Source organism: Uloborus diversus, chromosome 1, assembly GCF_026930045.1.
Source record: "Uloborus diversus isolate 005 chromosome 1, Udiv.v.3.1, whole genome shotgun sequence".
NCBI classification, from domain to species: Eukaryota; Metazoa; Arthropoda; class Arachnida; order Araneae; family Uloboridae; genus Uloborus; species Uloborus diversus.
Window position 1 is genome coordinate 210,415,381 of NC_072731.1, and position 25,654 is coordinate 210,441,034.

At 33.7% G+C, this 25,654-nt stretch overlaps 1 protein-coding gene across 1 annotated transcript in view; it reads left to right on the forward strand.

Moving 5' to 3' along the window:
• LOC129218478 (ankyrin repeat and SAM domain-containing protein 1A-like) overlaps nucleotides 1–25,654 on the forward strand; it is a 103,762-nt gene that overhangs the window by 26,774 nt on the left and 51,334 nt on the right. The window contains exons 2-3 of the mRNA XM_054852764.1: nucleotides 17,321–17,401; nucleotides 20,661–20,817. Of these exons, the coding sequence (XP_054708739.1) occupies nucleotides 17,321–17,401; nucleotides 20,661–20,817 (238 nt within the window). The remainder of the gene's footprint in view (nucleotides 1–17,320; nucleotides 17,402–20,660; nucleotides 20,818–25,654) is intronic.

Below are 25,654 nucleotides of genomic sequence, written 5' to 3' on the forward strand. Positions count from 1 at the left end.
AGCCTTGTCAAATAGAAACGCAGCTAAAAGGGAGCTAAGAAAATACGAACCTGTACAGCGAAATAAATGCGGTGTGCTGATCTTCTGACAACAAGCTTTAGCTATAAACTATCTGAATTCTATTTAACGTGTAAAAAAATCACCTAATAAAATAAGTACAGATTTTAGCTTCTGAGAATTCCTATGCAAACTAAGCTCTGACACGGGACATCTTGTGGCTGCATAAAGTTTAAAAATTTCATACGACTTATTCATACAAATGTATCGAAATTTAACATTAGTGTTGAAAGGCAACAAAATTTGTAACAATGGGTTTTATATTTAAACATTTAATGAGGAAATTACATGAAACTTGCGGTTTTCCATCTTAACTTAAATAATTATTTTATTTTAGAATTTTATTTTTTCAGCGCTAAGTTGTACCTTAAGATTAAGCAAATCATTTAGTGAAATCCCGAAGTCTCTAAGTAGTCTAATAGCAGAGATATAAGAGAAACCAGGCCTCAGATTTCTCCGAGACAATCAGGCCAAGTATAATAAAAGTGCTTAAATAACAGAATTAAAAAAAAAAAAAATACTAAGCACTTTTCATAACGCACTCAAAAGGACAAAATAACCTTTCTGGGTCAGAAAGGACAATTTAAGCATTCCTGTAGTTTTCGAAAATTCCAAGAAAATGACACCACAAACGAAGAAAAGTGCGGCTCAAATCATGAAGAGAATTTCTTATCATTATATAGCTTTCAATCATAGCTTTGAGTGTTCAAACATGCATATTTTTCTTATTGGGGAAACGCTTTTTGTGTTCTCAAGAAGCATTACGATATTGAATGCAAAATAAACCTAATATTTACTCTTTGTTAAGCTTTAGTAGTTCAAAAAAAAAAAAAAAAACTCTTAAAAGTGTTGCATGACGTTGTGTATTTATCTCTGTACTTTTTTGAAAAACCTTCTTCATATAAAAACGCTGTCCGAAAAGGTGATTTTCAGGAAAAAGTTATAAAGGTCACTATATATGTGTCGTGGAAAAGGTCTGCGGACTGATTTCTAGTTGATAAGGATACAATGCGAACATTTATCGCTTGAAATCTGAAGACTTTTATTGTCTTAAAGTTAAAATTGCGGAATAAAACGCAAATGCGTATATTCACAAGGAACGATAAAATTAAAAATTTTAAAAACCTCCGATTGAGTCGCAACTGCAGAATCAAGAGGGAAAATTGAAAATCCTTTTAAAAGTCTTATATTATTTAAAATCAAAGTATTTTTTTTTTTGCTATTAAATTGAAACTGGCAACAGATAAAAACTTTAAATCACTGCTTTTAATTCCCTTGTTGGTCAACAATGAATGGGGTCGTTTCCAAAATTTTAAAAGTATTTTTTTCTGAAAGAGCATGCTTAAAAACACAGGATCTGACAATTTTTTAAATAATTTGTTTAAGTTTAATATTAAAAAAAATGCTAAAATCTGCGCGCTTTCATTGTTTACATTTCTTGTCTATGACATCACAAATGATGAAATGCCATTCTGTGTTGCCATTCACAGAGCAAAATATTTAATTCGCATCTTTACTCACGTGTATTGGCAACGATATGGTTAATAGCAAGCGTAGAGCTCAATTTTAATTGGCTTCTTGATTATCATAACGTGGAAACGCGGTACAAAGATGCGTCAAAGAGCATCATTTGTGACGTCACCAAGACCACGCTTTGTTTGAAAAATCGGACATATTAAAAAATTAATTAAAAAATAACTGTTGGAAAAATGAAAGAATTTTTTGGGTTATGTCATTTATTTATTTATTTATTTATTTTTGCTTATTCAATCAATTTTAGTGACTAAAAGTATTACTTTTGACTGAAGGAAACAACCCCATTCGGTTTTCAATCGCGTGAATAAATGCTTAGCGGTTATTAAAATCTGCATTAAAAAACGTCATAATTCGAATTTTATGAAAGATAGAAGCTCCAAACACATTTTATCAGAAGGCGGAAAAAATTTCTCTTTATTTTGGTATTAAATTTTAAAATTTTTAACTATGTTCTCACTGCAAAAATCGCGAAAAACATTTCAGAGGTTTTTAACTAATATCTTCGTTAATTAATGTCATCCAAAAACACAACCTAGCTAAAAACACTCCCGATCAACTCCCCTTTCGATTTTTTTTTAAATTTTTTTTTAAATAAAGCTGTCCGTCCATTTTGGCGCTAGAGTGCGACAGACAGATACACACACATAACGGGAGCTCAGATTTTAAGAAAATGCATATATCTTGAATAATTGCAAATTGCTTATCTCTACTATATCAGTGATATAATTGATTCACGTGCTTTAAGAAGTACTGCGGAACTTAGAATTGGATATGGAGAGTGTCCATCCGTCTCAATTTTTCAGGCTGGCCAAATTGATTGAGAAGGTAATTCAATAAATGATGAATTACTTTTTTTCGAAGATCTTCTAACAAGTGTTTTACAACAACATGAGGGGTATTTAGCATGTTTGGGAACAAATAACAGACGTGTTTAGCGTTTATCAAAAGTCTAGAACATTTTGACTGCAAAAATCCACAGTGAAAAATACACGAACACAATGAAAAAGTATGTTTTGGTTTTTCCAGTAACTGAAATAAAATATTTAGATTTCGGATGTTTAGTTCTGATGTAAATTAGTATGCTAATTAATTAATATGTTGAAGTTTGCTGATCGTTTATTTAGTACTTTTGATATAAAGTTATCTTACCAACCCACTAGTACTCTCATTTTAGAATTAAGAGAGGGGGGGGGGATATGTAAGAGGTAAAAATGTCGCGTAAAAATGAATAAGTGAAAGGGAGGGAGGGGGGTTCACAAGCGGTTTCTTTATAATATCTGATACCAGGGTCCACCGACTGATGACAGGCCCTGGTGTTAAGCAAATTGTAATTTAAAAAAAGGACAAAAAGAAAAAAAAATTCGAAGTGAAAAACAACGCTTGTTTTTTTTTTCCGGCAAGATTAATTTATTTTAAGGATTCAAAATTTTTACTCGTTTCATACTTTTGCGCCATTCTAATTTCGCCCCAATTCTTTTAAATCACGTATCGCTAACGTAATAACTTACTCTTGACGATTCTACAATGACTTTTTTACTACCCTTTAGCAATGAACCATCGTACAAATGAGGCTTAATTACCTCCCTTTCAGCGCTTCCGCCAGAGGGGAGAGAAGAGAGAAAACATCTTCACCTCCGGATTCGCATTGCAAATGCAGCGACATCAGCATTGGCGATTTAGTGCCTTTTCGATCATTCAAGCACGCTTTTTCCCAAACTTGTCTCGCCAACCTGTTCCTTAATGTCGGCTTCTTGGTCGAACCACTTTTTCGTCAGGGGTCGAAAGGAAGGTTACATACGTTTCTACCGGAGTGGAACATCTTTGCGTGTGAACTATCTTTGGTTTGGCCCTCTCATCGCATGAGCTAGTGTTGACAAGCTATTAGTTTTACGATTTATTTCAGCGCTGAGCGTAGCACTGCAATGGTTGAATGCTTAAGCAATGAATAATGAACAATATAATGCGAGTCAAAATCAAAGATGATAGTGTACAGTTAATATTTTTTTACAAGACAGCAAAGAATTTGCTTTCATGAAGAAATTTCACCTGTATATTACCTACAATGGCTTTGTGCAGTATTTGATCCGAATGCAAGGGGGTTGTATCTTTGTTGTTTAAGAACAGGGACCTGTTTCAGGACTATTATACTTTGCATGTTCAAAACAGAAACTTCAATATTCGCATATGAGGCCTGGATAAAACGAAGTCCCTGTCCTAACTGCAATTTAGGGGCGTTTTGCAGCGCCATAATTGGTACAAATACCATAAATTTGCTTTTTTTGAATACCACATTATAAATTTTATTCAAATGTAAAAAATATTGAACAGCAGTAATTTATTTGTAAATCCCGTTGCAAAGAACTTCAAGGGACCGCAAATTTCTTTGTTGTATCGGAAGTTTTTTTGTAATGGAATTCAAGTAACGTAATTGCAATTAGAACGGGACTGAACATTTATTTTGTTGAAGCGCATATTTCGTTGCATTGGTGTTTCTTGTCTTGAGATTTTACTGCATTACACGAACTGGACTGAGCACTCGGAAGTCCTAAAAATTGTAATCAGATCCGTGAATTCACCCTACCGAATTTCACCAAAAAATACACACAAACTAAAACGAAAAAGACATGGATTAAGGAAGTATTTATTGTAACCCATTACAAGGGGCGATGAGCAAGAACCAAAGTTGGAAACAAAAAGTATCTAATGCACCAACTCAACGAATTATTATAGATAGAACAGTTGCAATAGGGTCGATGTGATGAACTCAACTGATTCAATTCTACAAACCGAAGGTACAAATAGCCGCCGCCTTTTCTTCTTCTCCTAGCTTTGGCAATACCGATCCAGGACAGCTATTAAGATCAGAGCAGCATTGTTGATACTGATCGGGGAATGCCGCCTATTGTTTTTACGAGAGGATTAGGGAGCTCGGAAACTAGAAACGATACAAGTGATGGCGAGAGATAAGAATACTGTGTCAATAACGCCTGGAAAGAGTTCGTGATCGAATGGTCCTTCATTTGTTGGAATACTTCTAGAGATATCAATGGTTGCCTGAGGGTAATTTTTTTTCTTTCTTTTTTTGAAATTCAGACACCTTTCATCCAGAAATATTTACTAACTAGTGGTACTCGCACGGCTTTGCCCGTAATAGAAAAATTAAAAGGTCTTTTGGTTCGCCTGTATATTTACAAATTATGTGTGGTGAATTTTCTCGCCAATTGGCTTGTACCCATGTTACGGTTCCACGTTATGATAATTTCGTATCTCGCCAATTGACTTGTGCCCATGTTACGGGTTCCACGTTATGATAATTTCGTAATTTACTCGTCCATCTTATAATATTTTTGTTCTTAAAATTGGAACAGAAAAATAACCACATCGAATTTTCGAAAAATCACTTCGAGGTGCACATTCCCATACTACAAACTAGCTTTGTGCCAAATTTCATGAAAATCGGCCGAACGGTCTAGGCGCTATTCGCGTCACAGAGATCCAGACATCCTCCGGACAGAGAGACTTTCAGCTTTATTACTTCCTTTTACAAAAAAGGAAGTATTGTATTCGCGAAAAAATTTTCACTCAAAAATCGCCCTTAATTTCCATTTTGCTCACCCCCAAATGAATGTTGAGTTTTTTTTTCGATTCGACCACATGCGGAAAAGTGCCTAAGAATGTATAGACACGCGAAATATCCATTTTGACCATCACCGAGGTAATTACAACGACTTTTCTCGTGACGTCTGTATGTATGTGCGTATGTGTGTATGTGCGTATGTGCGTATGTGCGTATGTGCGTATGTATCTCGCATAACTCAAAAATGGTATGTCCTAGAAAGTTGAAATTTGGTACATAGACTCGTAGTGGGGTCTAGTTGTGCACCTCACCTTTTGGTTGCTTTCGGATGTTCCTAAGGGGGTCTTTTGCACCTTTTTGGGGGGAAATCATTGTTAATTTCGATGTAAACTCAAGTGGCGTTATAATTTGTCGGACACTTGGCGATATATCGCCAGTCTTTTGGTCGCCAAGTTTTGTCGCCAACTTGGCGACAAATTTGGCGGAGTTTTTTTTTTTTTTTTGGTTTCAATTTGGCCATTGTTGGTGATATTTAGAGAATAAATATTGAATCACATTAAAATAGCGAATAATGGGGAAATGACATTAAATTGGAGTAAAAGGAAGTCATGTGATGCACACATCAGCTCGTTATTAGTAAAGACTAGATACTAAACGGTTATAGAGCATGATGATTCCACCCTCACGTGTGGGACAATTCGACGGATAATTCGTAACCTTTATATATTATGTGTATAAATTATTGAGGGATAAAAGTTAAAAACGTGTTCACTTAGTAAAAGTCTTTACTTATGTTATTTCTTAAGTCAAAATTTTTTTTCTTAATACTATTTTCAATTGTCTTTTTTAAATGAAGTATTGCTGTCTCGTGTGGGACGCGCGTTTGAGCATCCGTTTTCGAATTTTTAATTCTAACAAAACTTCTTTCAAACCTACTGTACCCATGCAGCTGCACAATATTTTAAACATAAAGTTGGGTTTCTTACTTTTAATGTTTTACAGTATTAGCTTGTAGAAAAGAGCGTATCAAACTTATTAATTTTTTTAATAACTAGCACGTGTGGGTCACTTTGCAGTTTTCGTATAAAATATATCGACTTTCCATCATTTTAGTCAGCTCCCCTGTAGCTTGCCTTCATAACGACGCATTGTCAATTTTTTATTTTCCTAGCTACTCGGCACTAGAACCCCTATAACTAGAGAGGCCGACATATCCGCCATTTTGGAGAAAGCGTACAGCAGGGAAAGCTACCTTTATTGGCAATCAGTCTCCAAACAGGGAACGAGAGAGTCGGAGAGCGAAGATGAACATGGCGAAATTTTGTAAACAGTTGGCGTCGTTTCCAGGCTGCCAGTCACTTCGCGGGCTATTATTTATCCATTTCTTTTTTCTTTCTGCATCTGCTGGAAATCTGAAGAATTGAAATAATTTTTTGGAGCAGTTTGCACAATTAATATTCGAACAACCACCTATTTGACTCAATTTAACACATGCTAAAGAAGTGTAAACATCAGCAGCAATGCTATCGCGACGAAGCACTGGATCAAGTTTCTCCAAAATGGCGGATGCGTCGGCTCTTCCACTATAGGGGCCTTACTCGGCACAGCTTTAAACCGGATACAAAAAGGATTGAAAAGGTGCCAATACGATTATATGTCTTATATACTAATTATCTTGTTTTTGAGTGTCTTTTGTCGAAAAATATGTGCACTGGTACAATGAATTATTAATAATGAGTAAAAATATTTTACAGAATTTAGTGTTTCATTTTCATAGTTTTTGTTCAATAATTACTTTTTTCTTTTTTCAGTTGAGTGGTATTGATATATTATACACTATTTTAATGGCCTTTAATATTTGTTTTTAGATTACGTACAGTAAAAACCCGAATCAGCAGCTTTCTGCATACATTTTCTTACTTTTAAGAGAATTTTTTTAATGACGACAATATATTTACTGCCTAATTTAACGACAAGTTTGAAATATTTCTTTCATTGGAAAATTTTCTTCTTAAAACGAAAACAAAACACACACACACACGAAAAAAAAAGATCATCAAATATTAGATATTTCGTATGGAATATTAAATGATCAGGGGTGATTGTGTTCCGGTATTTTACCGAATTTCCGGTATTTTCGGACATATTTCCGGTATTTTTATGTCCGAAAATACCGGAATTATGTTTTTTTTTTTTTTTTTTTTGTTATGCTTTTATCTCCCTACCTCTGGAATTCTTTAAGAATTATATAATACTCATCAAATATACTTGCAAGAGCCTTAAGATGGACACCTATCCCTTAAGATGGAGAAATAGCAAGATAATTTTGTATAACACCAGCTAAAAAGTAACTTTGTAACCCATTAGAATTTTAATCAAATGTACACACACTAATTTGACTCTGACTATTCAACTATTTAATACTATGGCGTAGGTGAACTTAAGTAATAGGGGCCAAAGATTACCCCCCCCCCCCGTTCTCGCTTTGAAACTTTCAGGTGTTTTTTGATGAACTCACAATCACCCCTGAAATTAAATGAAACCTTTCGTACAAAAAGTGGCAAAATCGGGAAGCTTTACGTTCTTACTTCTTATTTGAAAAACAAAATTTCATGTAATGTAATCTTCTTTTTCCAACTTTCCATTTTCAGTATTATAATAGCATTCTGAAGAATAATAATTGAATAAACCATTTATAAAATTAACAGTCAAAGCATTACCAAGAAAATGGCGTTATTATTATTCCGTATATATTTTTCTAAATCCAGCCATAAGACGCCAATATTTCGACATTTTTACAATCGACTCTTTCACAATTTTATTTAAAAAACATTCCACGTCATCTTAATCATGGCCAAGCTTGCGGTTTTTGAAGATATCAGAAATCCATGATGACGATCCTCTACCACCCACTTGTCCTAAAGCCACTATATAAGGGTAGCTGACTTATCCGACATTTTGGTTACAAAATTGTCAGGCGACAAAATTAGTTTTTGTACAAAATTCTCGTTGCAGAAAACTGGTGCCCAAGCTTCAAATGCGTTGTCTGATTCATATTTTATTACTTTATTCTATAAATGAAGATTTAATTAATACAAATTAGAAACGAAAAGGGTGTGAAAATGAGGTTCATTGCAGTAAACATTTCTCGATACATTTCTTTTGAATTTGTGAACTAAGTTATCTTTCTAGATTTACCTTAAGTGACATTTTACTCAAACTATCATTAATTGTGTTACGACATAGCAAACCACGAATATTATAACGTATTTATAAATAGTACTTGAATCAAGGTTGGATCCAAAGCTGTCTTGGAACCAAAATGTCGGATAGGTCGGCCTGTCCTTTTCAAGGGTTTCTAACTTGTCCGAGATGCTTCTCGCAAACACGTGCGCATCAAAATCCGAGCCGCCTTCGTTCGACCCAATTATTGTCACGTGATGGACAGTTCCCGAGTTCCGAAAGAAGACTTTTACCCCATCTCCCACCCCTCGTCCGTAAATCTCCACCCGTTACGTCACCAAATGGATGCAGCTTGCCAAGTATGGGCATCCCATACAGACGCGTGTGCAACATCATCACTCACATTTGCTTCGACTGCGAAGGAATTCTTTTCAAACCAGGAATTAAGAGGAAAAAAGGAGGAAAAAATCATTATAGCGGTTTGAGAACGGTTCAAATTCCAATGCGTGGGTTACATCTTCAATTGATAGAGTAGGATGTAGAGGAAACACTTAAAAATTCGCTCATTACTGTAAATATTGTAAAAAGCACTGTTTGTATTAAGGCATTCGTCTTTATTAAGTTACATTAAAACCACCACCCTCGTCACCCTCGTAAGTCGACCACCTGGCTAAGTTGAACGCTATTTTCCGGCACTGAATTAGATATTATCATATAATTCAACCTCTATAAGTTGACCACTAAAGTAGTGCACCGTAAGTGGTCAACTTATGCAGGTTTCACTGTACTAGAAAATCGCTCGTCAAGGCATGAGGGTTAAATTGCTTCTACATTTGAACGAAACAAATGCCTGTTTGGTGATAGTTTGGCTGTTGAAATATTAACCCCAACTCCAGTTGCTTAACCCTAAACTCCAGTAGATAGCGTTCGAAACAGTTAAGTTACCGGATCTAGTTTAGCCTTGTAAAATGCAGCATTTCCTTGCTTGTCAAAGATCGCAAGAAAATTGAAAATCCCTCTCGGGGCAGAAACTGCTTCCACACACACACACTCTCTCTCTCTAATCTGTTCGATTATAAACTTATAGTGGTTCGATTATAACTCCGAATTTCTTTGTGTTCGGATTGTTTAAATAAACGTAACTGCACATAACTGTTGGGATCACAACGCGGCTAAGTACCAAAGCACACACACACATATACACGTGCGCTTGTCTATGCAAAAAGCGAGACAAACGGAGTTGCCTTTTGTTTTAAAATATCGAGATGTGGAAAGTTTTATGTCGTGAAATTTTAGTTTTTATATACATTTTGATATGTAATTATTAAAGAATCCAAAATGACTCGAAGTGAAAAATTGGTTATTACCCTTCCTGAAGGAAAAAAGAACGAAAACTTCTGCATTACGTAATTTTGAGAAAAATTATGTTTGCATTTTTCTTCCTTTAAACTTAGAAAACTGCGGGCTTGTCTTTCCAGCTTTTGTACCTGCGTAAAAGTGACGCCGTAATGGATGCGCACGAGCGGAAAATAGATCTTTTTCTCCGTTTTCTTATCTCCGCTTATCGGAGCGAGTGCTCGCCAACAAATTAGGGAACTCATTTCGCGGCCGACATTTTTAATGAATATTAATGAAGCCGGAAAAATTGGCTTTAAAATTAATCAGTCGGAAGTGTTTCTTTTCCTTTCTGATATCGCTCATTTTCAGCACGAGATTGGAGCGTTCCTTTTATCTGCTTTCTCTTTATACCACACCGTATATTTGCATTCTGCGCTAGAGATGGTGACGAAGATAATGCCTCGTCTCCTGCCAGATACGAATGCGGCACACTTGAGAAAATTGGTGGTGAAAAAGTTTCCGATTCTGTTACAAATTGTCGTTTAACAATGTGTCTACACTATTGAAAATGCAAGGAAAATTTAAGGTAGATATTGCTGTAAAATATTGTTTAGAATACCTACAGAAAAATTTTATGCTAAATTTTACCGGAAAAAGAAAGCGATTGCGACGTTGATTAGTACACCACGTGACTTATGGGTGTGAATCGTATAATTCTCCATTCCCGCTCTTCTCTTGAGCTCCTTTCAGTATGGGGCGAGTGCAAGTTTCTGCTAACAATGAGTAGGTAGGTTCGAATCTCACCGTTTGTATCTCGATCTTTTCAATCAGCGCAACTAGCCTTAGCGTTCTTGTTTTTTTCTGTCGTAAAGTTTTGCATTAAAGTAGTATTTTACGATAAAAAAGTGACAACATGGATGCCTGTACATTTACCGTAAAATTTCAGAAATATTTTAACAGTCTAGGACAGGGATTCTCAATTGATGGTAGAGAAAAGCTTTGACCGGTTCTGAGAGATTCTTGAATAAAAAAAAAGCTTCTTATTTCTACATAGTATAAAATGAAGTCTCCAAAAAGCGCCTGTTTCTTTGAACGTGAAAAACTCGAGAACTACTCGATAGATTTCGCTGAAATTTTTACAGTATCTTTCTTTTATCCCCGGAAAGTTTTGCAGACCAGTTCAAAAAAAAAAAAAAAAAAAAAAAAAATCGATGAGTAGTTCTTTTTTATGTCAATTTAGGTCTAATTTTCACATAAATTTCCGAAAATGGGGGTTAAAAATTACTTGCACAGATATTAATATTACGAATCGTTGGAAAGAGTAGAATTTTACGCGTTATACGCAATTTGCTTCAATGCTCTAATTTAATTACAGCGGGAGTTATTTGCGTTTTTAGCTTGATTTTTTTTAGGCTTAGCAGACATTTTTTGACACCATTTTAAAGAGCGGCATTTTTTTTTTTTTTTTTTTTGCTTCAGATCTAACTCGACCTATGGTTGAAAAACTAAGTTTCTATCTCCAAAGGAAAAAGCTACAAGTCGTTTTAAATCAAGTTCGAAAAATCTTAATTCCATTCGAGTTGTTATTCATTTTATTTTTGTTCCATGGTTACGCTTTTTGAATCCATTGTTTCTTTCCATCTTTCTCATTTTAATTTCTGAAACTTATTTTATTTTGTGTTTCCATAGTTACGCTTTTTAAATCCAACTTTCTCATTTTAATTTCTTAAAAGTATTTTAATGTATGTCGTCATTGTTTGGAAAGGAAATTTTGCATGGTGTTTTTTTTTTCTTTTATTTAAGCCTGACTGTTGAATATACGTCACATGACACAATTTTTTATTTTCAAGGTAGACCGGGCAAAGACGGACGACGTAGCTAGCTCAAACATAAAATGAAATGTTTCTTACGATAGTTTTTAACTTAAATTTTGTGTTTACTTGCAGTAATTTTCTTTAATTTTTATTAAGTGTTCATTCCCTTTGTTATGTGCAATGAGTATACCATACGAAAAATCTTACAATTATCTTATGTAAATGTTCTTTAATGTTCAGGTTTTAAAAAAATTAAAAAAAAAGACCTGTCCATGGGTCAAAAAAGGCTGGGATTTGCTTCCTGGTCTAGGAGATATGAGCCAATGTTCATTGTGCTGGACACATACTTTTGAAAAGCTTTTTCCAGAAACGTATTGAATGAGAAAGGACGCAACTTGATGTACGATTTTTGCAGTCGATGCCTTATTGAAATATAAGCACATTACGTCTGTGGTAGTATTTTTTTATAGCAATATACCATTTTATAATTTTTTGTTTTAGCTGTTTTTCCTTTCAGATAGATATTTTTAAAATTAAAAGCAAAAAAAAAAAAAAAAAAACCTCAGGCCACAAAAACAGTTAAAGATAACAAAAGTTACTGACTACAAACATCGCTGCATGTACGTATATACTAGAGTAATAAACTATAACCCCGATTTAATGATTGTCAAGGGAATGGAAAAAGTTATCGTTAAATCATGGTTATCGTTAAATCATGGATACCGTTAATTCATGGATATCGTTATATCGAGGAGCAAAGACATGCAATGCAGTCAAATCCGGATGTATCATTCAATTGAGGAAATAGTTAAATCGGGTATCGTTAAATCGAATTTATACTTCCAGAATACCTACTTGATAAATGGATATTTGATATTAGCTTTATTTATGCTCCCATAAAGTCTGTTTTATGAAGGGGATAGTAAAACACTGCCAGTTCATAAGATAATCTATATGATGTACTAACACCATGGGACTAGCGAACATTCAACGAGCAATTACAAAATCCTTGAAAGGATAATAAAATAAATCAATTGTTAAGCTTAATTTAAATGCAAATATTCAATTACTGATCAGGCTGCTAGCCAAATCAGAAATTGCTGCTAGAAATCTTCACAATACCTTCAAATTGGGCTCTATTAGAATCTTGACGATTCGCGGAAACCTTCTAACTGACCATTTGGTATGTTATTTTGTGGCGTCATTTCCGTTTGCATTTCGTTTCATTCTTCTACTTTAAATGATATTTTACTTTTGTTTCGTCACAAATATCTTCAAAAAAAAAAAAAAAAAAACACAAAATATATATGAGCTCTGGCCCTACATTTAATATACAGTGAAATCCCATTACAACGAACTTTTAGGAACCGCAAACTTTGTCCGTTGTAACGGGAACTTCGTTGTAATGGAATTCAAGTAGTATAATGAAAATTAAATCAGGGCCGAAGATTTATTTCGTTGAAATGGATATTTCGCTGTATTGGTGTTCGTTGTACCGGAATTTCACTCTATTTAATTTTAGAGGCAGTGAAGGAATATAATTTTGGACAGGCGACTGCTTTCCCTTGCTGGATCGATGTTCATTTTGAAAGTAAAACGATAAGTTCCTCCCCCGCAATCGAACAGGTACCTTTTATTAGATCGAAAAGTTATCTTGTGTCGATTAGAGCATCTTCAAAGGGTCCCACGAGTGCTCCTCCTCATCTGCAAAAAGCAGGTCCTAGCCGTTTCTAAAAATAGTTCCGGAGCGGCCGTTGCTACGTCACCGGGCACTGTGCCAAGAGCACATGACAGAGATAGTATTTCGCGTAGAGGATCAACTGCAGGAAGGAAATTACGTCGTGGAAAAGAAACAACTGTTTTCCTGAGAGGGTCATCTTGATTTGGTGTAGTTGTACTGCCCATTGCATACTTTAATTTTCCTGAGCAGTTCTAGATCTTCTTCAGTTCTTTTCCACAGACCACTGAATGGATATTCTGGAATACAATGTTTTAACTCGTAGCCTTCTTACTTCTTGTCGAGATAACCTTAAAGGTTGTTTTTACATGGTACTTTGAAATAGGTTGTAATAAGAAAAAAAAAGTGCAAAAGTAAATAAATTGTAAACGAAACATAAATTAATTATAATATTTCAAGAGAGAGAGAGAGAGAGAGAGAGAGAGAGCGCGAATTTTGTATTCTATTTACATGTTCTTGGTGATTTCCGGAACCATTGCCATTATTTGAAAGCTACATTCAATTACAGAGTGTTATATGGTCGATATATTGCCCATATATATATATATATATATATATATATATATATATATATATATATATATATATATATATATATATATATATATATATATATAAATATATATATACATATATATATATATATATATATATATATATATATATATATATATATAAATATATATATACACATATATATATATATATATATATATATATATATATATATATATATATATATATATATATATATATATATATATATATATATATATATATATATATAAATTATTCTTTTAAAATCTGCAGTTTGATGCTTACTTAAGTTCAACCTTGAAATTGATTTGTTAACTTTACATATTGGCAAATCAGTTTCATATTAATATTATTTTCTTTTGCCATCACCATCAACAAATCCGATGGCGAAACTTACAACTTCTCAATACAACATTACGTACGGGAACGTTGCCTTACTTTTGGGCAATAACATGTTGCTCTCTCTTGATCAGGAAATGAGGTGAATCGATTTGTTTTAAAATCTCAAGAAAACGAAACGAATAAATGTATTGCACCTTGATGCTAAGAATAAACAGTACCTGCATATGACACTTATTTAAAATATCTCCATACATGAACAGGGTCGGGGACGGTGCGCTAGTTAATAATAAAGTTAAGAAGATAAAAATGAATAGAGAAAGAAATAGGTATGAAAATGTTATTGACAGGAGAAATAAGTTGGTGAAGATGAAAATTTTACTATCATTTTTTTAACATGAAATAAAATATGACGTGCGTGGCTTTTTCTTGCTACCTTTCTCTGCTAAAAATATTAATTTGTATCGAGCCAAATTTTAAGTTTCATTTCTCTGTATCTAAAACAGGGAACATGTTGATATTGTTTCTGGAGCTAAACAGTTGCAAACATAATATTATTTCAATCACAAACACCGGCATCCCGGTTAGAGACTGCAGTTTCGTCCTTGTATTGGGCTCATTTAAGATGACCTACAGACAGGTATCAGAAAATAATCAGTGCTTCGGTTAAAGTCCAAAACAATGGTATTCCTCAACTCTTAAAAGTGGAACTAAAAGCTTTGGTTATAAGTTGTAGGTTACCACCCCAGAACCAGAAAATTGATATATTTACAAGCAAACACCCACAGCCTGCTTACGATGTCCAGAGACCAGCTGTGGGACGGAAATTTACAGCCACATCTTAACTGTTTTCTATGAAACTTAATATCCTTCTTTTTCTCCACTTATATAAAACAAATACATTTCAATACAACAAATATGTCTACGAAACAGGACATCAGACACTCAATAAGTCTGTATAGACTTGAATGAATCTTATGTGAGCAGGAGCAACATTCTGGATTATTTTCAAAGAGAAAATCTGAGAAATTTTTTTTAATAATATATTTTTTTCATTAAAATGCGCAATTTTGTTGCGAATGTGCCTGAAACGTCCTGGCCTGACTGGGACTCGATCTAGGCTCCTATGGGTTTGAAGCTTAGTGCTCTCGCCCTGCCGATTGAGTCACTGTGATTGTCACTCGGTTTGCACTGTGCACAAATATTAGTGTGTATGAAACAAGTGTTGAAGAAAACTGGTGTCTGAATTTCAGACGCGTAGTTTGATTCATGTTTTACTGTTACCACTAGCGCAGCCAGAAATACCTTCTGGAGGGTGTTTTTTGACGAAAAATACCTTCTGAAGGGGGATTTTTGATGAAAAATATCTTTTGGAGGACTCTATTTGATCAAAAATACCTTCGGAACGGGTTTTTTTTTTAAAATCAAAAATACCTTCTGAAAGGGCTGTGTTGATAAAAACAGCCTTTTCATATGCATCAAGTACTGTATTAGAATAGGCATTTATGCTAAAACCAATGGCCTTGCGGGGTGTTTTCACCCCCCCCCCTCCCTTGCTGCGCCACTGACTGTTACAGTTAATAAGAGGAAATGATTTAATTCGTTCACATTTAAAACAAGTGAGGCATGAGTATTGGGCTTTTTACGGGAGATATTTCCGTAGGAGCTATTATTTATTTTAAGAAATTAGATGCCTCGCTAGATTTGCTAAAAGTGCGTTTTACTTACTCAACTTTTTATATGTTATTTTTACGACATATCAACCATACACTACAGTCAAGTACATTTACAAGTACTTGAAACGAAATAGAGTATAGGTTGACCTGTTCTCTGGAGGGGGTTCAAGAGGACGAGTCATTGGTTCATCGAGCTCGTCAAAATGACAGGCAATACAAGCCTTCCACCAATTTAGGGCTCTCCTGTAATACAAAAGTTTCTCTTCGATCGTGTGTCTTTATCGACACACTGCAGTTATTTTATTTATTTATTTATTTATTTATTTATTTTTTGGCCTAGACTTTTCGGGGAAAAGAATCGTTTAAGTTTAATGCTTGTTGCAGCTACTCTTTTAGATTCATATACTATTTTGATAATGCAGTCAATTCTGAAGTATTAACCTCTGTCATCTTCCCTTTTATATGTAAATTCAGAGGAAATTTTACTGTTGCTTTCTTTTGAAGATTTTTTTCACACTGAATTATTTTTGTCCTTCTTTACAGTTTCACACTGGTTAATTGGTTAAAAACTATATTTCTGTGATATCTCTCATATAGTTCGCACTTACATAAAAGTCTCACATATTAGTTTTAAAGTAGAAAAAAATTCAGTTAAATACTTTCTCCATACATTTTCTTTTGATTCGAAATTGAACGTTTAGATATTAGAATGGGGGGTATATAAAATATAAAGAGGTAAATAGAATTGCAATTAAAAATGTTTAAAAAGTACAACATTTTCTAATAAGAAGGGGGGGGGGGAGGGGTATCGAACGATTTGTACATGCTTTCCTGCTGTTTTTGGAAATGCTGCTTTGTATGATAATGGTAATACACTTATGTTTAAATTTGAACTGAAGCAAGTACTGAAAACTGTTTACAGAGAGAGTATAAATAGATTTTCTGAACTACTAGCATCACCCCCCCCCCCAATGCAAAAAAAATCTTTACGTAACTTTGATATGTAAGTACTACGCAATATAATGTTGAATAAATTTCTTTGTAGCTTGAAAAATAAGAATGAAATAACTACATTAAATTGCCCAAATTGCAATTACTACAGACGCGTGTTTTGGGGTTAAAACGGAACCCCTTTTTCAATGTAAAATAAGTGAGCGTATGGATGAAAAGACATCCGACGAAACATATGTCTGCAGAAATCTGCAATTTGTGCAAGTTAACGTTTTTATTTCGTTTTTACTATGTATGTATTATGTTCTTCTTTGGCTAACTGTATTTGCAGAGTAGGTAAGAAATGCTGCGTAATAATAGACACATGTTCACGGAAGAAATAGGGTATCTTTCACTTCTCAATTTTTTAATCGCATGAGATAAGAAATAAAGAAAATGCTATTACTGTCATTAAACATGGGTTCTTTCGTTTTCAATTGCCCTTAGTTTAAATTAGGCTGATCAATTTTTGTGTTTTTGTTGTTTGCATGCTTGTTTTGTTTTTTTTAACTAACCCTTCGTTGTTCTTTCACAGCTTACGAAGAGGACCTGGGGCAAATGCTCAAGATCAAAGCGGATATACATCGCTGCATCACGCCGCGCTCAATGGCCACAAGTACGTATCTGTTTTTCCCAATGACCTTTGTTGCGTACTATTACTGTATAAATATTGTTGCAAATTAAAGTTCAACTCATCGTGACGACGGCTAGAACTTGTAACGCAAAACAAAGTTGCTGACTTTTCGCGTACATTGTGAAGAAATAAAGTGCTGTGAACTCCACACCAGTAGCGTAACTATGGCGTCTAGCGCCCCTGGCGAACTAAAGAAATTGCAACCCTCCTCCCAGGGGATTCCCCCCCCCCACATGGGAAATCACTGGAGGTCATTGTGACCTCCAAAAAAAAACTCTTTTTTTGAACATTTTGATTTATTGATTCGACTAATAGGAGACAGCATTGTAATTTTTTTCCTTATTTTCTTTTTTAGAAATTGTCTTCAATGATGACCAATGTTCCTTCTCAGTAGATTATAAGTACCCCTTCTAGCTCTTTTTCTTGCGAGTTTTTTTTTTTAATTTTTTTAAAGCATTTTTCAAATTCTATAATCAAAAAAAAAAAAAAAAAAAAAAACTCGTAAAAACTTTTTTTTTAATCAGTCGAAATGCCGCCCCCCTGGCTGCTGCGCCCCTGGCGAGAGCCACTCCTGCCAACCCCTAGTTACGCTACTGCTCCACACTACTTCTTTTTACACCTGTTAAATAATCGATACTGTTTAATAACTTCTGCTCTACTGGAACCGCATTAGGTCATTATTTGATTTCTTGTTACAAAATATTAAATCGGTATTCCTAAGCAAAGCTTCTCTTCTTGATAGTACCTCAGCCACTTCTATGATTGAATTTACGTGCATATGATTTTAACTCTGAAAGTTTTAGGTAAGGGAAAAACAGTCTTAAATTTCTACTGCGTTAAAGGGATAAGACCTAGAGGAGTAATCTGAAAAATCTGGGAATCAACAGAGTATATAGTTGGAACATAATTTCCTCAAGGAGGAGGTAATGGTTTTCTAATGGAGGTAAATGAAATGGCGCAACTACAAAGGATTGTAGCGAAATTTAAATTCCGATAAAAACTCGATTGGCATTAAAATAATTTATTCATTCACTGTAATATTAAGATTCTATAATATGATTGTTTAAAATTTGCTCCTGTAGAGGAGGAAAAAGGGTAGGTCGTTCTGAAGACAATGGCTTTCTTATGTGAAATTTACCAATGCTTGAAAACTAGTTTTAGTGTTTTTTTTTAAATCTTATTTATGAGTGTAGTATTAGCTTTCTAGCGGGCGCGGCCGCTATACTAACATGAAATGTCGCTTGTATCTCTCAGCTATAGTATTCCATACATAAGAATTTTTGGCACATCTCGCAGTTGAATCTCGTGAGTTTAGAGATATTTTCATTTTAAATCTTATATAAGATACTTTTTACGTTCATTGCAGTTTAGTGTAACACACTGAGAGATGCGCGCGACCGTTTAAGAAAGTTCTTATTGCATTCAATACCGTAAAGTGGGGCTACTTGGACCCGAAATTTCATACTTTTTGCGAGTTTTACACTGACTGCTTTGTTAAACTCATAATGTGAACTGATAACCTTGTTTTTACTACTTTTTAGACGTTCTGCCACCACCTAAAGCCTTTTTTAAACAAAAATTTTAAATCTTTATATTTTTCTTCTATTTTTAAAAATTGGGTTCAAGTAGCCCTACGCTGGGGCTACTTGGTCCCACTCAGCAAATTCATTAGAAAAAGCTATAAAACAGGTGGTGGTATCAAGAAGGACCAATGACTTTAAAAAATAAACTCAAAACGTTCATTCTAGTGAGTAAACCATTTATATAAATTGCAAATTATTTATATAAATTAATATTAAATCAACGTATAGATAAAAACATATTTTTAGGCAAACATAATTTCTCAAACAGAAATCTAAACTAACTACATCTCAAACCAATTGAAATGCTCATTATTTAAACATTAGAGAGAATGAAAACCCCTCAATTTAATGGCTTGAGTGAATTTTTTTTCTCTGATATTATTTAATACCTGCTCTTCGTAGCTACTAAATACTACAGAATGCTCAAGCTTGTTTTGTGAACGATCTTTTAATTTCCTTTTTAGAGTTGATGTACTTAAGTCAAATGGGCTGATGCCCTTCTCTAAGACATTTCTCCGGAATTAGTTGAATCTGGACACAATTGTATGTAATTTGTTCTCTTAATAATACGCATTATTTCCTACTTCAAGAGGTTCTCTTTTACTTTCGGACTCTTTTTATCCTCAGATCTCCAAAAAACGGGCATAAATAGTAACTAACCTCTTTATTTTAAAAGATTACAAACCGTTCTTAACATAACTTAGTGATGAAATATGGATTGGAGCTGTTTGAAAGCTGGGTTCAGGTAGCCACATTTTAAGGCAACCAGTGCACTCTTACTAACTTATATTAGTTACTGTATTAATTATATAGCTATAGCCTTAAAACACTGTTATTTTACTAAGAAATAGAATGTAAACATAAAACTATCTTGACCTTGATGATATCAGATGTTTCTTTGAACTTACATGTTAAAGTTTACAGACACAGAAAACAACTGTTTAGACTACTTGCAATCATAACCTCAATCAAAAAAAGGCAGGAATAGCAGAAACTTTGTTTCATGCTTCATTCTTTACCTAGTACTGCTACCTGTCATGGATAAAGTTTTTTAAGTCTATACATTGAGTTATATAGGACCAGGACGGATTTTAAACTTTTTTTCTCATGGGTTCAAGTAGCCCCTGGAGGCTCAAGTAGCCCCACTTTACGGTGTCTTATGTTTTACAGGAAGTTTTTATTGCTGTAGAGTATCATTTAAACGTATTTCGAGAGGCCATCCCCCGAAAACACATAATATGTAAGCCTAGAATAATAAAATAAATAGAAAATCGAGTGCAACAAAATTCGTAAGCAGTCCCACGTATCTCTCACGTACATACAGAAGATGTGCGGATTGCTATTGATGCTAGAAAAATTTCAATGGAGGCTAAAAGTTAGTCTGGGCTGGGGGACAAACTTACCAGGGAATGAATAGCTTAAGTCAGATGTTCGTAGCGCTATCTGGCGTAAAGCTCAAAAACTAAATTACCTCCTAGTGTATTTCTCTGACATGCGCGCCCGCTTGAAGGTTAAGTCTTTGTTACACGAAAATAAATTTGAACCAAACTTTTATTTAACGAGCTTTTTTGATTCGTTTACTTTTGTTACGTTGGAGTTAGTTTATTGCCATTGCCCGTGTTGTCTGTTAATTGTTTTTTTCCCCCTCCACCGGACAGGGAGATCGTTTCGCTGCTGCTGCAGTATGAGGCGTCGACGAATGTCGTGGACCACAAAGGCTCAACTCCGCTCCACCTGGCGGCGTGGACTGGAAACACGGACATCGTCCGCCTTCTCCTAGAACAGGGACCCTCGGTGCCCAACGTCAACCTCGCCGTAAGTAATTTTGTTCTACAAAATGTTGGTTATTTACTTTTACTCGCTGTGCGTATTAGCCTTGCGTCATTGCACGAAGTTTTTATCAGTTACGTAGCCAGAAAAATATTTAGAGGATTAGTTTAAGTCCTTTTATGTGATCAAAAAGAAAAAAGTTTCGGAAGAAGGGAGATGTATCCCCAAATCCCCTCCTGGATACACAATTGCGTTTTATTACAAGATTCTAAATTCTAAAAATAATTGAATTCGTCTTAAAAATGTTTTATTATTTTAAGAACAATAACTTTATTATGTTAACAGAAAGTATAAAAACAGCACCCAAAGGTGTAAGCAGTTCCAGGGTACGTAAAAATGCAAAACAATACCTCACAGTAAAAAGCATAAAATACTACAATGGTAACAAGTTTAAACGGAACAGAAAAGGATAAAGGGCAAACATCTAAAAAACACACAAATTTTAGCCATTAAATAAAAGTTAATGCAAGTATTTCGGAAAATATTTATAGTCTCCAAAAAAGGATCAAGCAAGTTCGAACCATTTGATGTTATGAATTGACTCAGGTCAGGTGCTATATGTGAATATATAAACAATTTTAAAAGGCTTCATTGGACCCAACTGTGCAGCACATAGAAGGCGAAAAAAGAGTAATTTTTCATCTTTCTCAAAATTTCTTTGATTATTTTTCGATACGATTACAACTTTAATGCAATTCAGCGATTTGTGTTTTGCATTTGCATTCGAAAATTAAATTGAGCTCCTCAATATGCATGGTTTCAAATGCTTCAAAGGCAATTATTTAACCTGTCAGCTTGTTAGGTTTTGCAAAACCGTGGAAAATTCAATGAGCATCCGAAAAATAACTTTTGTAGCAAAAACCATTGCATGCAATGGTTTAAACTTACTTTAAATACCGAAGTTTGCAATATTTATCAACTGAGGTGGCAGTCTAAAGCGATCATATTAAGAAAATGTTTTATTTTAAAAATAGTACTTCACTGATACTAAACATGCTCTGTATTATGATTTTGAAGATCCATATGGCTTCTCAGAGTGATAATTAGCAACACAAAACCTGACTTGTACAATATGACAAGTGAGAAAATTTATTGTCCTTTCCAACACATTAAAACACTTTTTAAAAACTTAAACGTATGTTTTCGTAGCCACATTTATTGAAATCACATAAGCTTTGAAAGTTCATGTTGTTTTTATCGGCCGCCCGACTGCTCGTAGAATGGTTCATACTAGAGAAAGTGTCTACTGCGAAAAATGAGTGTTTATTATTGAACAGTATTTGACTAATCGACTAACTCTACTCTTCAGCATTGTTGTTAAAAAAGAAAAAAAATACATATAGTGCAACGAAATAAATGGAAGAAAATTAGCTCAACAGAGATTTTTTAATGCTCATATAATTTATTACACCATGCATCTGAGAATTACACTGTAAAAATGATTCGGAAACGTTCCTGGAAAATAATGGGCAGCTTATGTGCCTAATTTCTGCCACTAACATATCTTGCAAAAACCAGGAACGTTTTCCGCTAAAATTCAGTAACCTTCCTGAAATTATCCTGGAAGCCCCCTGAAATATTCAGAAATCTTCCCGATTAAAGGACCGCCAGTCGTGTATCTGGGTCCTAAGAGACTACTTAGGTAGGTGTAATATAATAGCCTGGCACGATCCTGGCTTATCAAGGAAGTTCCGCAATAGCAGAATTGCAAACGTAAGACTCACTTGTAATTCTTGCAAAGCTACGTAGTCCGTGAACTTATTCGCGCCCTTTGGGAGCTTAATCAGTCTGGACGCAGGCACGTAGCTAGAACTTTGTTAAGGGGGGGGGTCTAAGGTTTCACGAACTTCAAAAGAGGAGGCATGCTAAAGCAAAATTAGTAGCTTATATTTACGTTAAAAAATAAATCCAATTAAAACTAATTATTAAAATATGATAATTAACTAAAATTAATTAAATAATTGAAATTGATAGAGCATTTAATAAAAAATTATTTAACAAAAATTTTACATTAAGTGGCAAAAAAATTACTCAGTTTATAAAATTAACATTAAACTAAAAGTTTTCCCATACTAAGTTTTCATACATGGATAGAAAAATTCCATCACATAAGCTTCCTCTGTTCTGATGCTTTGAAAATGAGTGATATAATTCCTATTAATAAAAAGTTCACAATAAAAGAAAATCGGAAAACGAAAACTGTTCTATGGATTACTTGGAAAACGCAGGTAATAGTTTAATAAAATATTAAAGCTTTGTAATATATTTCAACAAAATATGTACAAGTCATTTTATTTGAAAAAAAATAAAGAAATCTATATCTAGCGAGTCGAATGTATAATTATGAATGCAATATAACGTAATTCCGCCACCCTGTCCGATTTGAACAAGATTTCTGGCAAAATTCAACCACCCTCTCGACGAAAATATTAGCAAGGTTTCATTTAAAAAGCTTGAGCTAGTTCTTTATTTCAAATAATCAGTAATCCAAGTTTCAGCACAAAGGTATTTATTTGTTATTTAGTTCTTTATTTATCTACTTTATAACATTCTTTTGATTATACGAAATTGAATGAAGTTTCTAATTTTATCCGTTTTCTAATTATCATTTCTAACCATCATTTAAAAACTTGAACAAACTATTAACTCTTTGATGGATGGAGACTTCCTTTGTTGCAATCATTAAAAAAAAAAAAAAATGCGTATTGCCGTTTTTTTTAAATCGTTATTATTATTTTTTTGCAAAACGAATTGGTAAAATAAGCTATCTTAGGATCCGTTATGGTATTTTTTTTTCTTTCTAATGGGGCTTCGTTAGAAGCTTTAGCCTTTTCGGACCCAGTGCGAACCACCGATATGGCATCTAGTCTTTCAAATGCTACCATTAAGGCGCGGATGTGACTGCACAGGAAATTTCGATGCCGAGTTTCCACCAGATGGAGACACTTGAGCTCTCTTCGGTGCGAAACTGCACTAGGGGTTTAATTTTGTCAAGCCAAACGAATACCTGAGAGATCTTTTACCTGTCGAGTAGTGGAATGTATGGTGAATGAAATTAAGCATCTATGTATTTTTATTTTAACAACATTTTGGAAAAACTGCAAATGATCGCTTTTTATAAATGTTTTTTATAAGGTCATGAATGATTTAAACATTATTGGCGATTTTCCTCTGATGTTTTCAATTTGATGTTTCATTTAAAAGATCAAGAGGAGGCATCGCACCCACCTATCTCACCACCAAACACGAGTTCAGTTTATTCTGCCAATACAAAAAAAAAAAAAAAACTTCTGTACAAATCAGTCTTTTTCAAATTAAAAATATAATTGTAAACAACTACAGGGAAAATGGCAATATACTCGATTACGAATTATCGTGTCAATATTTGATTATAACTTGGTTACTTTACTGTCTTTATTAGCAGTAAGCAAGTGTTCGACTCGAAAATTCCATGATTTGGAGTCAAACGTCAAATTTTGATCATTAAGGTAATCTTCGTCCCGTTTGCGATTGCGATAATACAGTAGCATTAAATTAGATACATTTTCAACAATATGTAATATGCATAAAGCTAGCATAACTTTGAAATCAAAACTTATAGGTTTCTTATAGCCTCAGTTTGTAAATTTTTTGCTCAACAGTCATCTGATGTTCAAAAGCCTAAAGACAATCTTTTGTAAAAAAATCTTAGAATGATTGTGGTTAAAAATCCAGTAATGATTTAAATCTACCTTCCAAAATTCATCTAACAATAATAACACTTCTGATTCTTTCATTTTCAAATTGGTATAACTTCCATTCTAGGAGCGATTTTGTAATCATCATGTATTCTCGAAAGCATATCATTTTATAACGTAGGTATTGACTTTTTTTTTTTCTTTCTTTTATGTGATGTTAGTAAAAGATATTCTATTGCAAGAAATAGCAAATAATTTTAACTTGAAGAAATTAAGAGTTAAAAAAAATCTAATATAGACTTGAAAAACACAAGAAAATGTAACTCGCATTGACCTTTTTTTAATTATATGCGTAGTAAATAGCAGAAACTTTCACCTAGTAATTTTATAGTTAAATGCACATGTCCGTTTTTTGTTACGTTTAATGCTACCTTCGCAATTTACTAATGATGTATGCATAGACGCTTATTAAATAATTCATCAGTAAAAAGGCGGTAAATACCAATCAGAAAATTTATTCCAATGAAACAAATACAAATATGCTTTTCTTGAAAAACGGAACAACATCGAAGACAGATTTTTTTCTTCAGTTAAAAATGACTAGCTGCTCTTCTCTTGGGACCATAGACTCACATTTCAGTAAGATTTAAAAGTACGAATTTCTAATAATTACTTTTAAATTGCATGTGTTAATATGGCCGAACTTGCAATTTCATAAACTGATTACAGTAAAATATTCAAGTAATTTTCAATTTCATTCTTCGCTTCATAAAATTTTGATACAGCGAAAAGTAATTTCGTTGCATCAACTTCAAATTTATTTATTCACTTATATTCAAAAAAAAAAAAAAACGAACTTTTCAGGATTACAGTTTAAAAGTTGTAAGCTTCCGGGGAGATAAGTAATCTATTATTGTTAAAAATAAACTAAAAGTTTAAATAAGATTATTAATCAAAATATAAAATGAATCTGAAATAAATCAGATCAAAAATATAAAGTTAAAAATAAATTAATAATTAATATTTATTTTTTCTCATCCTCAATCACACGAAATGTGTAGAATTTTTTTTTCGTTGCTGTCGGAACTTAGTTTTTAAATGGGAAAACATATTAACACATAAATTGCTCGTATTGTTAAGAAAAC